This window comes from Balaenoptera ricei, chromosome 18 (genome assembly GCF_028023285.1).
Source record: "Balaenoptera ricei isolate mBalRic1 chromosome 18, mBalRic1.hap2, whole genome shotgun sequence".
NCBI classification, from domain to species: Eukaryota; Metazoa; Chordata; class Mammalia; order Artiodactyla; family Balaenopteridae; genus Balaenoptera; species Balaenoptera ricei.
Window position 1 is genome coordinate 33,858,256 of NC_082656.1, and position 15,432 is coordinate 33,873,687.

Below are 15,432 nucleotides of genomic sequence, written 5' to 3' on the forward strand. Positions count from 1 at the left end.
TGAGCCTATTAATGTTACTGAACTCAGGCTTGGCTGTTCATAGCTTGAAAGCCAAATCTCGAGAGGCAAGTGTTGGGTAAAAAGAAAGATGGCTTTATTGAGGAAGCTGGCAGTCCTGGGAAGAAGATGGACTCGTGTCCCAAAAAACTAACTCCCCATTGCTGATCGGGGGGCAAGAGCTTTTAAAGGGGACTTTCAGGGATGTACAGGTGTAGGGAGGGGTTGGTGGAGGGGAGCTACATGCAGAACAGTACAGTCAGCTCCAGCAATCATCTTGAAATTGGTCATGCAGTGATCTGATCATCATATGATTGTTTTAAGTACAAGTAATCTTCAACTCCAGCGTCGGTGTGTTCCCATTTTCTTGAGGCCAGTTCTTGGAATTGTGTAAGATGGAACAGCTTATGTCATGGCTACAGTCATCATGTGGTTAACTTTTTCTACCTGCTGGGGGTTTCAGTATCTGCAAAACAGCTCAAAGGATACAGCTCAGAATATTTATAGTCCTGGAGGAGAAACTAAAGGTCCTTGACTTTGCTTAATGGCTAAACTATGAATATTATTATTTTGTCTTGCTTGACTATTTTCCTTTGTTTCTGCATTTTCTCACTTCTCTGATTAAATTTATTCTTTGGCTAAAGTTTTTCTACAGACAAGAGGCAGGTGGAGGACATGGAGGGAGAGGGGTGTTTGTCCTGGGAAGGTCCCTACAAGGTCCTGTTATATTAAGAGTTACTGTTAGAGTGTTATATTAGAGCATCCTACTGCCCTAGTTTGAAGAAAACATTCCTTAAGAGTAAATAAGAGGTTTATGAGTTTTTCATTTCCATGTCATATTCACTAAGCAACGTTCAGACGTATAATTTGAGTCCTGAATGGGTTGACCTATAGTGGAGGGAATACTCCAATCAGTTGACCTACTCCCAGTTACCTCAACAGATAAATTTAAAAATTGTAGTTGTTATGTAAATTCAGTTCCTAGTGAGTTTGTTAATGTGTGTTGGTTCCAAGAGCCAAGGAACACTGGGTAAACAGATGAAATAAAAGTGTCCGGTCTTACAGTGTCTCAAATCCTATAAATCCTGGATATAAGTAATGTGCTTACTTTTTACCTGAAGACCCTCCTTCACCACAGCTGTCTGTATGACTGCAACAACGAGCCTTTTACTTTGGGTTTTTTTTTTTTTTTGTCATATATTTCTGTTTTTTAAATACATTGCTCCATACTTAAATATTCTGATTAGTACATAAGAATCATCTTACCAGTGTTAGTCAAAGGGCTTCAATGGCTAACAACAAAACATAACACTAGTTCTTTTTACACCCATTAGCATGTGGATGTTCTTCTCTATTGACCCTCTTAGTTCTGAAATCTTACTACTGCTCAGTATACGTATGTCAGAACTCACATGGCTGAGAGAATTTCTCTCTTTTCCTTAGCCAATTTATGATTATCCAAAGGTATGCTTTCTTTCTTAAAAATATTATTCTCTTAAAAATTATTTTCTTTAAAATATTGTATATTTCAAAGTTGCTAAGAGAGTAAATCTTAAAAGTTCTCATCATAAGAAAAAAAATGTTGTAACTATGTGTGGTGATGGATGCTAACTAGACTTATTGTGGTGATCATTTCACAATATATACATAGATCATTATGTTGTCCACTTAAAACTAATACAATGATATATGTCAATTGTGTCTCAAAAATTGATTTTAAAAACGAGCTTTCAAAAAATACAAATATTGTAACATTTTTGAGTATTTACATTTCCATCATGTATCACCCTTTGTAGACAATATTGATTGTCATATTTAAAACTCCTTTTTGTCTCCTCAGTTTTACCGAGCAGAAGTTGAAGCTCTTCATTCTTCAGGTATGACAGCAGTTGTTAAATTCATTGATTATGGAAACTATGAAGAGGTGCTACTAAGCAACATCAGGCCCATTCAGACAGAGGCATGGGTACGTGATCCAAATTCTGTACAAAGGCATAAGCTGTTTTGAAGGAAATACATAGCTCTAAAAGATTAGTCATAGTAATACGAAATTTGCCAGTGGAAAAATATTTTGAATTTGCTTAAAACCGGCTACTCCTAAAGTAAGATTTTAATTTAATAATTACACTGAACTACAGTAAAAATGAATGCATTGCAATTGCTTCTCTTGTATAATGCTTTGTTATGTTATGCTTTGGAAATAGGTGCCCTTATTTATATGTTGGCGAAAAATGTGTATATGTTTTTATGGGTTCTTATGCATATTTTGTTCTTTCCGAGTTTGTTACTTTAAATTTGACTAAATTATGTCCAACAGTTGTCAAATTTAAGTCTCTGTTGGATACATGTATATTCTTTATTATTTTAGTTACATGTAAAATTAAGAAAAACACTTTAAATTATATATGAACTCATACTCCATTTACTACACATATGTTTATATATGTATATGTGCAGATTAAATTTAAATATCTTTGTTTAATAATTATTTGATTAATTTTGTTGCCAAATGTTATGTCAAAGCTGTGATGATTTTGTTGATGTAATTTAGACTGTATTGGCCTCATGGAGTCCATTTTATACAGGACTTATGTGACTTTACATAGATAGATTCTCAGCTACATTTAGGCAAAAACAGGAGGACAAGGCATATTAGAATTTGTTTCATAAAGTTTTTTAAAAATTTATTTCCTTTCTGTAATTTGTGGATAGCTGTTAATAAACTTATCACTAGAAGCCTAATTTGTTGCTGTTTCCCTAAAATGTAAAAATATACTAGAAAACTGTATCATCTAGACAGTAGCCTTCATCATTGAAGCATACATTCTCATGAGCTGCTTTTAGTTTAGTTTCGCTTTGGTCTTTCTAGATTTTTCTGTCATGACCTCTGTGTCACTACTCCCTCTCGCCTCCCCAAAAAGGAAGATAAATAAAACAACAACAAAAAGCCTAGTAGCAGCAATCATATTTGGGTCCATAGATCTTTATTCTTTACCTTTTTATTCTAGAAAAATGATCATTTTCTAGGTAGCTTATTGTTTCATATTTTACAGTGCAACATTCATAGGTTTAAGAGATCCTTTCCTTCACTCTCATTCTCTAAAGTTTAGCTGCTTTTTCCCTAAAAGACTGAAATACCATCAATATCTAATTTATATCTTTTCTTAGAGAAACTTGATGTAACTATATCTTTTGCCCTTTTGATTCCCATGCGATGGCTGTTTTTATTCTCTTTTCATTTATTCTCTTTTTCATTAATACTCACATCTTAATGTAGTTTTGATGGTAAAAGTATTTATTGAGTCTGTATTTCTAGAAGTTGAACCCTAGTTTGCTATTCATCATGTGATCCCAGTGTTTTTGGCCATTACAGTCAGAGTCAAAATTAAATTTTTACATTTAGTGTTTTTTTAGGAGATTTAATAAAAGATTAATTTTATTCTTTTCTTCCTAAAGAAAAATTTAAGTTTCCTTACTTTGTTTCTTCTCTACTGCCTCTTTCTGTTCCAGAGTGGACATAACTGAAGAGCACATTTCTCATTCCTCACTGTAGCTTTTCCATTCAGAGGTGTTTGGTACTGAAGTGATCATTTTCTTTCTACAGTCAGTGACTTTTCCTTTTTTCCCCTTAATAGCCCTCATTGCTTTATTATTGATTTTAGGTCTTTGTAAACTTAGCTGGACAATAAATTTATCACGTGACAGCCCACATAGTGATTCTGAACCACAGCAATACTTTCATATTCTCCCTGCCTACTTGGGAATACTCTTCTAGGCTTTATTGTGCTATTTTTTTTTTTTTTACCTATTTACTTTTTCTGCAGTCAACTTAAAAATCTTTCATAAGATACGTGAAATATTTTTCAGGTAGAAGCAGGATAGTATTACTAAATATTTTGGAGATTCTGGTATTTCTTTTCTCCTATTTACAAGTAACCAAGTGATTGTTGATGTTTTATGATTTTGCATAAATTAATATAGCAAATATTTTTGGATCATGAACAGTGTTATTGAGGATAAGATCATCCTTTCTTCCTTATCTGTGTGAATAATTGACTTAGTTGTAGAAGCAGCTCCTTCTTGATAAATAGAAGCCACCAGCTTAACATATCTTAACCCATCTCCATTTTTAAAAAAATACATATGTGTGCATATACATAAAAAGCCTCTGAAGAAAAACAATCTATGTGGCTGTCAGTACATTTCACATAGAATTAGTGTAGAGTTCTCTTATCCACTGAGAGTGCTGATGTTGGGGTCTATGAGCACTTTTTCTTTTTGTAACTTGGGAATTGTAACAAGTTTTAATCAAAGCAAAACATTCACTATACCAATAAGGTAACTCTAATTGATAAGTCATACTAGAAAAATTAAAGAGCTGCAAAGGTATAGCAAGGTGTTAGAAGCCTTAGCACAATTATTCACTCACACTATGGACTGTGTAATTTTTAATTTTTTTTAACTCTTGCACTACATATGTACATTACTGTTTTTAATTATGAAATGATTTTATATATTTTATTAAGGTTTATGTTTGTTATTACCACAAGATTATGGAAAACCTCTTGTTTTCCTAAATGTGGCAATGATCATTCATTGAAATTTTTTTAATAGTTTGCAGGAAAAATAACCAAGAAGCCTGCATCTAAACCAAAAATCTTTATAGAAATCAGTTGTCTGTATTGTCTCTTAAAGGTGTAAGGATAAATTATTAAATAAAAAGCATGAAATGAGGTTCAATGACTAAGTAAATAGTCTCTTATATGGAAAATTAAAATAAAAATCAAGTTAATAGTTTAAATCTAACTGTTAATATTTTTCTCATGAAGTTTAAGAACTAATTGCCTTAAATCTGTCTGTAGACAAATTTCTATTTTCCCCTTCTATCTGGATGTACTTTTTTACTTCCAGAACATACTCAGTGATGATATTTTAGATGGTAAAAATATATGTTCTGATTATGATTAAATACTTTATTTCCTCCAAAATGATCTACTGAACTTTTTGTTATGTTATATCATACTTGATTTTTTTCTTCTAGCTAGATTAAACCTGGATCTTTTAACTATGGTAAAATATTCTGTCTTAATTTTAGTGTCTTTATTATAGTAAACTCTCTATCATATATTAATGTGAGATTCACAGCTCATTCTTAACTGGATAAATCCTCTAACTTTTTTTTAAATGTTCTTTGTAAATTGCAGGATTTTCCTTATTTTACCAAAGTAAATGAAGCATTATGGAATCTCATATTATGTGTAAAACTATGTAGGGAGAAAACCATAATATTATTTTATATTTCTGACCACTGTATGAGAAAACATTAGGGACAAAGGAAACCTATTTGTGTTTCCTGCAGGCGCTTTTCAAATTTATTCTTTTTAACTCTAAAACTAATATCAGGAAACCAGTAAAAAGATGCCACAGGCAATTTGGAATTACTGTAAAATACCCTGGCGTTGCTGCTCAGACAAATCTTTTGGGTTTTTAGAGTGTTGTTGCTTCTGAATCACTTTTCTAAACCTGGAAAGACAGTGTCAAGTCCTGATTTCCCAGAATATTTATGACTTGTATGCCACTGAGACTTCTATATCCCAAGAAATGTTTTAGAACATGCTGATTTCTAAACTTTCTTTTTAAAGGTTCATAGTATCAGGAAATGATCTTTGTTCAGTTAATGTTCCAACTAGAAAAATTATGATTGTATCGATAATGGTTAGTTCTAAGACCTTAGCATACACATCATCTTGGGCAGTAATTCTGGAAAGTGACAGATGGATTGTTATTGTCTTTTAACCTACCTTAAATGTTTTTCTGTAGCATATTTATTTATTCAACAAATATTCATTGTATGTATGTTAGGTGCTAGACATTGTTCTGGGTGAGGAATATATGTTAGTACTCAAAACACACAAAAGTCCTGCCCACAAAGTTAGAAGAAAGTTATATTTCCAGTTACGTGAAACAAACTTAAATATCTCATGGGAGTGTTCATTCTTACCTCTTGAAGCTTTAAAACAAGATATAAGTGGGAAAAATGTTGTTTACTGATTTTTAATTTAAATAATGTTTAGGTCTTTATTTTATTTCACCTTATTTGAAGATAAAATTATTACAGAAGAAAGAAGTGTCATTTAATGAATTTTATCTATTTAAAATTTCCTATCTGTTTATCTACTTGATTTAAAAAGTAAATTTCTTTTTAGGTGGGTTTGGGTTTCTTTCAAAAATAATTATAATGTATATTTTTTTCAGTTTTAGTGTACTTTAAAAAAAGAACTATCAGTTTCAAGTTTTACTTTTGAAGTAACTTTGTGCAAAATTTATTTTATAATGACATCCTGGGAAGCACATTTGAAAATTACCTTTTCAAATTCAAATAATGTTCAGAAAAAAACATAAAGTATTCTACCACTAATAAAAATATTAAAGAGAAACATATTATCCCCCAAATACCCCTAACCTATTTAATGAGGAAGGAGATTGAGAGTTGTGATATGTAAATTAATGAGTTAAAATGTATTAGAACAAGGTCATGTTAGTAATTTTAATGATATAGTAGTAAAGTTAGGCTATATCTAGTTTGTATTTGATATCAAAGATCATAATAGATATTAAAAGGAGGACAATTGTTACAGAAACCATTAACTTCAAAGGGAAATTAGAATTATGTAACAGTGAGGTTCTGCCAATTAGTATCCAGTAAAAAGTGCAGGCACCTATTTGATCATAGTCCAGAAGGTTTTTCATTTCTGATAATAAATTCTTAAATGAATTAGTGGGTATAATTTACCATACTTAAATTTTTGCACTAAAAGCATAATTTGAGTAAGGTCAGTGAAATACTGAAATACATTTTCTTCCACTATACATATTTTGGGACACTTCCCTTTCAGAGATTGCCATATAGGCAATGCTTATTTTCTTTTGCAGTATAAACACAGAGTAAATTAAAAGGAAACTGTACAGCTAGTTTCGCCCCATTTAAGAACATAATTTTCACCTTATGGGTGATGGAATTTGGAGGATTCCATATAATATCTTTAAGCTCTGTTTTAATAAAGTTTGGTTATATTTGATATGCTTTATTTATTTCTTAATCTATCACCCAGCTCTTCACAATTCCCACAGGAGGTTGTGGATTATACAGAAGGACTTTACTAGAGATATGAAAGCTGACATAGAGGGAGAGATGATTCATTCATAAATGATGCCATATACATTGATATATCAACTTAAATACTGTTGACATCTACCTCCTGAATCCCAAATTCAGTTTGTGAATTTGAGATTATTATGGAACCTAAGAGATTATTATGAAAATCTCGAAATCTAGTTTTGACCGGGCTATATTATTCAAGAGACATTTTATTTCACCATTAAATTAATACTAAGAAAATAGTATGCTATTTTAAGAACCTGTACAAAAGTACTGCTTGAATTTTGCTATCTGATAATTTAATGTATTGTAATCTATTCAAAGGAACTGTATATAAAAATATCTTTAAAAGGTTTCTGGGTAATCTGAGTTTTCCTTTATTGAGCAATGAAAGTACATCATGTTATTATTTCATATTCCTTTTTACTGAAGGTAAAATAACTCCCAAAGTGAAATAACATGGTAGGGTATTACCTAAGATGTGCTGTCTTTTTGATTTGTTTCTAACTTTAATTATAATTCATAAAACAATTTAAGCCTTATATTATTTAAATATTAATAATCAAGTTAGCATAACTGTTTGAAAAATCTTTTTTGTGTACATGAATAATACCAGTAGCTATTATGTTAATCTTTTATCTTCTAAGTCTCCCCTTTATTAATAGCAACTTAAAGGATGGACTCCTGAATTATGGTGCTGGTCAATTGAGAAGTAAATTCGAGATGCTTTAGATTTATGCTAAATGTTGTATAATTTTTATTTTTTCTTCAAAGTAGTCTTAAGGAGGCATCCTGGGTATGATCTACAGCTGAAGGGGGCTAAGATTGTCAGATGAACTTATTTTTTCCTTTGACATTTTTGATTTAATAGACCCAAGGTTTGTTCTCTTTCAAGTGTACATTTTATTTTTTCATTTACTTTACTTAACCCAGATTTTTAAAACTGTAATTTCAAACTGCACTGAATTTTACCATTCCTTCACATATGTATGCAGAAGACTTGCTAATATACTCATTGCACAGGAAATAAAGTAGTAAAATAAATGAATCTGAGGAATATTTTTGTTTTGTTTTATTTCTTGTTCCCAAAGATGTTAAAATCTTATATTGGGCATGTGACTTGACTAGGCACTCATGTCAGTATGTTTTAAAGATTTTTATAAATCTGAAGAGGCATCCTTCTTGAATTAAAAAAAAAAAAAACCAGTGCACACAGTTCTGTTTTAGTTTCTAGTGAGTTTCTGAGCCTCTTCCAGCTATACCTAAAAAGGCAGAAAAATATGTTGCTTATTGCGCCATAGACTTTATTCCCTTTCAGATGGAGCTCCTACAATGCATCTTTCCAATTCTAAAGTCAGTGGTTGTGAACTTTGTTGGTGATAGGCTAGAAGAGGACTTATGATACATATTTGATTGCGTACCATAATGAATCGTCAGTTGTCCATTTTCTTTTTTAACCTTACATGGTCATTTGTGTTTTTCTATACTCTTGCTTTTGTCACCTTATTTATTAGTCATCTCTCTGTGTTTTCATTCTATTTCTTAAACATCATTGTATACTTTTGACTTTGTTTTTTAAACTTTATTTTCTTTTCACATTTAGTGGGTGGTATCTCTTGGTGTATTTGGTTACCCTTCCTACTGATCCTAATTTCCTGAACTTTACTGGACCTATGCTGTTTGTTCTAGAATCATGTGCAGTAGGCTTCACTATCACACCTCTAGAAAAAGAGTGGAGTTGATCTGTCTCCTTGTGAGAAACACTCTGGTGTTAATAGCTTTCAGTTCCATTAAACTTGGGAAATACTGGCAAGAGTTTTACACCTTAGTTTGAAATAACTCCCTTAGTAGTGGCCTGTCGTGGCTGAGAGCTCCATTCAGAAGGGACAGGACGTTCTGCAACAGTGAGTACATTTTATTTGCCTTAAAAAAAAAAACAAACCATATAGTTTGTTAAGAGTAAACATAATGATAAGGTTCTAGTTAAGTAGCTCAGACCATCATAAGAATTAAAAAGTTATTATTTTTTTGTACGTACTTCTTCATGCCTAGTCCATCTAGCTCAGGGTTAGTTCTGTTTCCTGGTTAAATAAATTTGGAAATGCTAGGTTAAAAAATTAAGTATACTTTTTGATTACAGGACTTCTTTGAGCCAGTAACAGATTAATATGTATTTTAAATCTCCAAGAGAGACATATATAGTGTTTATTGCTTCACAAACTTATTTGCTCATGGGACCCTTTTTTTTTTCCTGTATAAAATTTGTTATAGAAAGTCTACAGGAGGTACTTTGAAAAACATCGTAGCTCTTTTCTTCTTTCTGGTTTTCAAATTTCACATTTTTAAAATAGGGTTAAGATTTATCTTCAGAAGCATTGTTTTAGATGTTCCAGACTTCTTCTTAATAATATAATATTTTACTTTTATGTTATAAATAGAGACTAAATATATAAAAGGCAATTTTTCCTCAAACATGTTCCATGATTCTTTACCTTTCTATGAATAGAGGACAAAATATACTTCTGAAAATTTATGTCCCTTCTAAGTACTTATGCCATTAGTAGTAGTGTTTTATTACATAAAAATAAAATTGAGATCTTCTTTTACATGTAATTATACACAACTCACTGGTCATTTAATTTAATTTTAACTTAACTCTAATTCTAGAAACATTTATGGATTAACTTTTTAAAATTTTCATTCATGAAAACGCCCATTGTAGCTTTTATAATATTGCTGTTTCTTTTCTGTAATTCTTGCCTAATAACCCACATGATATTTATATGTTTCAGCAGCAAGGCATTGTCATCATTTGTTTGGGTGTTGTATTTGTTATTCTCCAATAATCTAGTCTAAGGCAAAATCTGAAATCCTTTTTTTTGTTAAACTGACATTGACTACTGAATCAAAAGAAAGTATCAAAGCAAGTTAATTCCACTGAGTGTGTGGGCATTCTTAAATGAAGAAGAGGACTCCTAAAATACCAAAAATTCTGTTTTGTTTCAACATTTGTATTGCTCCTTTACTAATAGGCTAGTGTGTTCTCAAGCCTTTGACTAGTATTATTTCAGTTAATTAAAAGCTTGTTAAAAGCCTCAGAGGAAACAAACTATTAAACTTAACTGCTCTTGATCTTCTGTTCAAGAGATCAGAAGATCTCTCATTTTCCTTGTAACAGGTATTAAGATGAATTGATAATCTTGGATCTAACTCCAGAGTTCACTTGAGAGATCTAGAGGGGAAAAAATTCTTATTTTAAGAAACATATCCTTTCCAGGCACTTATAATTATAAACAAGGGCAGAATGTATGGTTGGATAATAGCTAGTGAAAGTGCAAAGGAACTCTATTAATAAGCAGTAGATGTATACTATAAGTACCATCTGTTTTAGAGCTTGAGGGGATTTGATTTTAAGTGAGCATATGAACTGACTTGGTGGCTGAAACAGTGGAAAGAGGTCAGTAATTATTTGCTGAATGATTAATGTAGTCCTAGTGGTCACCTTTATTACTTCAGACATGAAGCCTGAGTGTAACAGTTTAATATGATAGTTTTTCCACAAGTATTCTGAGTGCTTTTTGTAACAAAGCTACTTCAGAAAATAGATTGGCCTATATACGCAAGGGATTAAAAGGATATAAGACAAGTAGAAGATAAATTTCCTTCCTTCCAGAAGCCACATAATAAATATTAATAAGGCCTCTATCTGGCTGGTATGGTTCCAGTCTGGGAACCATTGTTGTCATGGTTCTTGATTATAATTTTGTTATGCCTGTTAAATGAATGGTATGGTGTGAAGGAAGTAAGTGGGGAAGGCCAAAGCTGACTTTTTACAACTAGTATTAACTTTAACAACTTTTTATTGGAATTTTTATTTTGCCTGAAGTGTGCTCATTTTTTCCCCCAGATCATGTGATTGGGAAATTAGGCTCAACCCTCCTGGTCATGCTTACCCAAGAGCTTATTATACAAAGTAAGATACTAGAAGTCAGTTTCATTCTGTTTCTATATGGTTCAAATTCTAAAATTTATGGACTTGTTATCTTTTTTTAATGTTGGTAGCCATTTTTGATACTATTTAATGAATGATTAAGGAGAATATAATGAGCATTTTATCTTGAAAAGATTTAAGTAAATAAATAAGGCTTAAAATAATGTGGAGAAAAGTATTCTAGTGTATTTTTTTCCTTATAAAGTGATCAGTTAATATGAATCTTATTAAGAATTCCTGAATTTGACCATCAGTACTCAAACGAATGTTAGACTTAATTAGATTTTTAAAATATGGAATTGAAGTCTTAAAGCAAATAGAAAAGGGAGACAGATCAAGAACTTGAGAGGAGTAGTTCAGAAAGCCTCTAAAAGCTTTGGGCACAAATAAAGATATCCCTGGTTGATCTTTTATGAGCCCTGATTAGTGTTAATGCATACTAAGCAGTTGGCCTTACTGATAGTAGTTCTCATAAATAGAAAGACTGTTAGAGACTGAGATGTAGTGGAGCTGATTACAAAATGATCTAGAAATGCTAAAACGTTGGTCACATGCCCAGTGCATTTAAATTGTATCCTTGTATTCTTAGGAAATAAGCAAAGCAAAGAAAAATTCTCATTGAATGTGTTTAAAATTAAAATATATAATTCCCTAAGAAAAATTAAGGAATGTTACAAAAAACTTGAGACTGAGAACTCTAAATTTTTTTTATAGAAAATTACTTATAAAAGCTACAATAAAAACATTTTAGATATAATTTAGAAATGAATATAAGATTTAAATTTCAGGAAGATTATATGAACATTTTCCTATTGATTTATTGAAAATACTTAAAATTGGCTATGAAAAGACTGAATATTCTATTCATTCTAATGATTATAATTGCTTTAATGAAATTAATGACTGAGGGAAGATATTTAAGATAGGAAAAAAAATGACCACAGAGTAGGTTAAATGTAGATTTGGTATCTTGATTCTTAAGCATTTTTCAAAATAATTTTCATAATGGTATAATTTAAAAGGTTTGACTTAAACTGCTAAACAAAAAATTTTTAAACAAACTGCTTTAAATAATTTCAATTATAAGAACAAGTTTTGCTTTCTGAAATGATAATTGCTATTCTTTGAAGTTCCAATAAATTTCACATAAATGGCAAAAATACTTCTGACATTGTCTACTGCCAGTTGCCATTCTTGGACCCAAGGCTGAGAAACATTTTCAGATTCTGTGTGCTTTATCCTGAAAGAATTTGATGAAAAGGGGTCACTGAGAGAGTGAAATGTCTGCTCTGCTTGGCCTTTGAAAGAAGGGGAGAGGGCAGGGCTAGTCTTGGGCAAATTACTTCCACCTCCCTTTTTGCCCCTGCTTCAGCTCCAGGGGAGCTGGAAATGCACAGAAGGAGTCAGAAGACCTGGGTCGAGTCCTGGCTCTGCCACTTACTACCTATGTGACTTTGGGTAAGTTATTTAATGTCTCTGGGTCTCAGCTTCAGTACAGGGTTGTTGTAAGGATTAAGTAATATGATCAAAGGAAATGTGCTTTGTAAACTCCCAAGGTCTATAGAAACTTAAAATTTTATTATCATAACCTGGCCTTCTTCTTCCCAGTTCTTCCGTAGTCTAGTATCCTTGGCTATGCATTTCTTAAGCAGCCCAAAATGACAACTCCTTTTGCTTTTCCCTGTATCCTCTCCATATTGGAACTCTTATTCCTGTCCTCTGCATGCTTCAGACTTAAGTATTCTAAGAATATTAAACGAGACTGGTTAAATTAATCTTCATTATAGAGTGTGGATTGTGTTGCCCCTTTTTACCCTTCCCACTCTCACCTTTCTTCTTTAATCTTCTCAGAATTGTGCACTTAGAAACGTCGAAAAATCTCCAGTGCATGGAAGTTCGCACAGTGTTGGCAGAAGTCCCTTAAATCGTGTTACCCAGATCACTTCTCCACTAGTTAGTAAGGTTGATTGGGTAAATGGGAATATGATTGTGTCTCTCGTCCTTTCTTTTCCTCTGTGGGAAAGGAGATGGAAATAGTTCAGAGTTAAAAGTTCTTCTGAAATCTCACTGATAAGCTAGATCCTAAGTTGAGGAATAATCATAGAGAGGAGACAAGGGATTTAGTGGCCATTTCTTTTTCAGCTCTTTGAGTTATATCTGACTTGGCCTCATCTTTGATTCTCAGTAAACTCTAGCCTACCCTCAGTCAAACTAAATTTATAACACCTGTTGTCTTTACTGGGTGCTTAGTTGATAGAGCTTGCATGGAGCTAAGGAGGAAAGAGAATTTGCCTTCTGCATCACATCTGGTTTCAGATCAAGGGATCTTTAAGAGGGCATAACGAGAGCTTATAGCTCTACTTGATCCAACCTTCCCACATAATCTAAGAATGCTTGATTTGGCTATGTGTCAATAATAGTAATAATAGCCCCTTATGTTAACTGCTTGCCATTAATGCCTAATTACCATGGAGCACAGTAACAGTTACTCATGTCATGATTAGATTAACTTTCTTAAAATTTTAATTTTATTTTATTTTTACAGCCTTGAACCATTGACTTATGCTCAATATGGTTTCTTGCTGAAGTAGCAGTGTCATCTTTCTTAACTAAAAATTAGAAATATTGAACTCTGGTGGCAATCAAATGCAAATTGAAACAATTAACTTCAGTGTTAAATGTGTGAATTAATGGGAAAAAAATTAAATGATAACGTTCATGCTGGCAAAGATGCAGTGACACGAGTGCTTTTACACATTGCTGATGGCAGTGTAAATTGGTGTGATCTTTCTGATTTTTTTCCAAGCCTTAAAAGTGTTCATTCCCTTTAAACTAATAATCCCACAGTTGTTAATCTCTGCTAGTGAAAGATCAAAGGAATAAGTGAATTTCTGAGCAGTGATCATTGCAGCAATAACAGGAAAAACTAGAAACTACTTAAATGCCTAACAATAAGAATGGTAAAATAAAGCATCATTCATCAGCTGGGTGAAATATTTTACAATTGTAATAAAAGATCATTATGAAGGCTCTAAAATCATGGGAAATATTTATGATGAGTGAATGAAAGCAATTTATAGAGTTGAGAATGCCCTCAAAGTAGTGGTTGTTTTAGTGTAGTAGAATTATGTACAGACTCTGTATATGTGTACATACTTATTTTTCAATTTTATAAACTTTCTATAATTTTGTATTACATTTTTTATTTGAAAAAGTAACAGCAAGCAAAATAAAATTAGCAAGAAGAAAGTTGATCATGATTAGGGAATTTTAGTCTTAAAAAAAATCCCTAAAATTTGCAAAAAAGATCTGAAAATATGGGAGTTTAAAAAAAGAAATATGAATAAAAACATAACTTCTTTCTGATTTTGCCCTTTGCCTTCAGTGAAGTTAACAACAACATGATTATGGTTTTCCATGATAAAATACCATGATCTTTGAACTTGTTCCTGTCTATAATTAGTAAATGAAATACTCCTACAACTAAACCAATAGACTTACCTATACAAATTACCACCTTCATTCAGTCTGTCCATACAACCTACTTTCCAATTCCTTGCAAAATTCTCTCTTAATCACTGTCCCCAGAACACTTCAGAATTCAGTCTCTCCCAAGTGCTTTCAAATGCACAGCAAAATACATTTCTCCTATGAAATGTTTATTTAATCCGTACCGGCATACCTTGTTTTATTGCACTTCACTTTATTACGCTTTGTAGATACTGCATTTTTTACAGGTTGAAGGTTTGTGACAACCCTGTGTCGAGCAAGTCTACTGGCACCATTTTTCCAACAGCATTTGCTCACTTTGTGTCCCTGTGTCACATTTTGGTAATTCTCACAATATTTCAAACTTTACTATTATATTTGTTGTGGTGATCTGTGATCAGTTATCATTAATGTTACTATTGCAAAAAGATTTCAACCCGCTGAAGGCTCAGATGATGGTTAGCATTTTTTAGCAATAAAGTAATTTTTGATTAAGGTATGTGCTTTTTTTTTTTAGACATAATGCTGTTGCACATTTAAAGACTACAGTATAGTGTAAATATAAATTTTGATATGCACTGGGAAACCAAAAATTAGTGTCACTCCCTTTATTGTGATATTTGCTTTATTGCAGTGGTCTGGAACCAAACCTGCAATATCTCAGAGGTATGCCGGTACTTACTTAACATTCATAATTTTGGGAATATGTTAGTATATAATTATGATACTTTGTTTGACTCTTTGTTCCTGTTTTAGTTTTTGATACACTATTAAAATATTAACTGTAAAGTGATAT

The 15,432-nt window shown here is 32.0% G+C and overlaps 1 protein-coding gene across 1 annotated transcript in view; it reads left to right on the plus strand.

Moving 5' to 3' along the window:
• Positions 1-15,432, plus strand: part of TDRD3 (tudor domain containing 3) — a 223,882-nt gene that overhangs the window by 176,565 nt on the left and 31,885 nt on the right. The window contains exon 12 of the mRNA XM_059902581.1: positions 1,838-1,963. Within this exon, the coding sequence (XP_059758564.1) occupies positions 1,838-1,963 (126 nt within the window). The remainder of the gene's footprint in view (positions 1-1,837; positions 1,964-15,432) is intronic.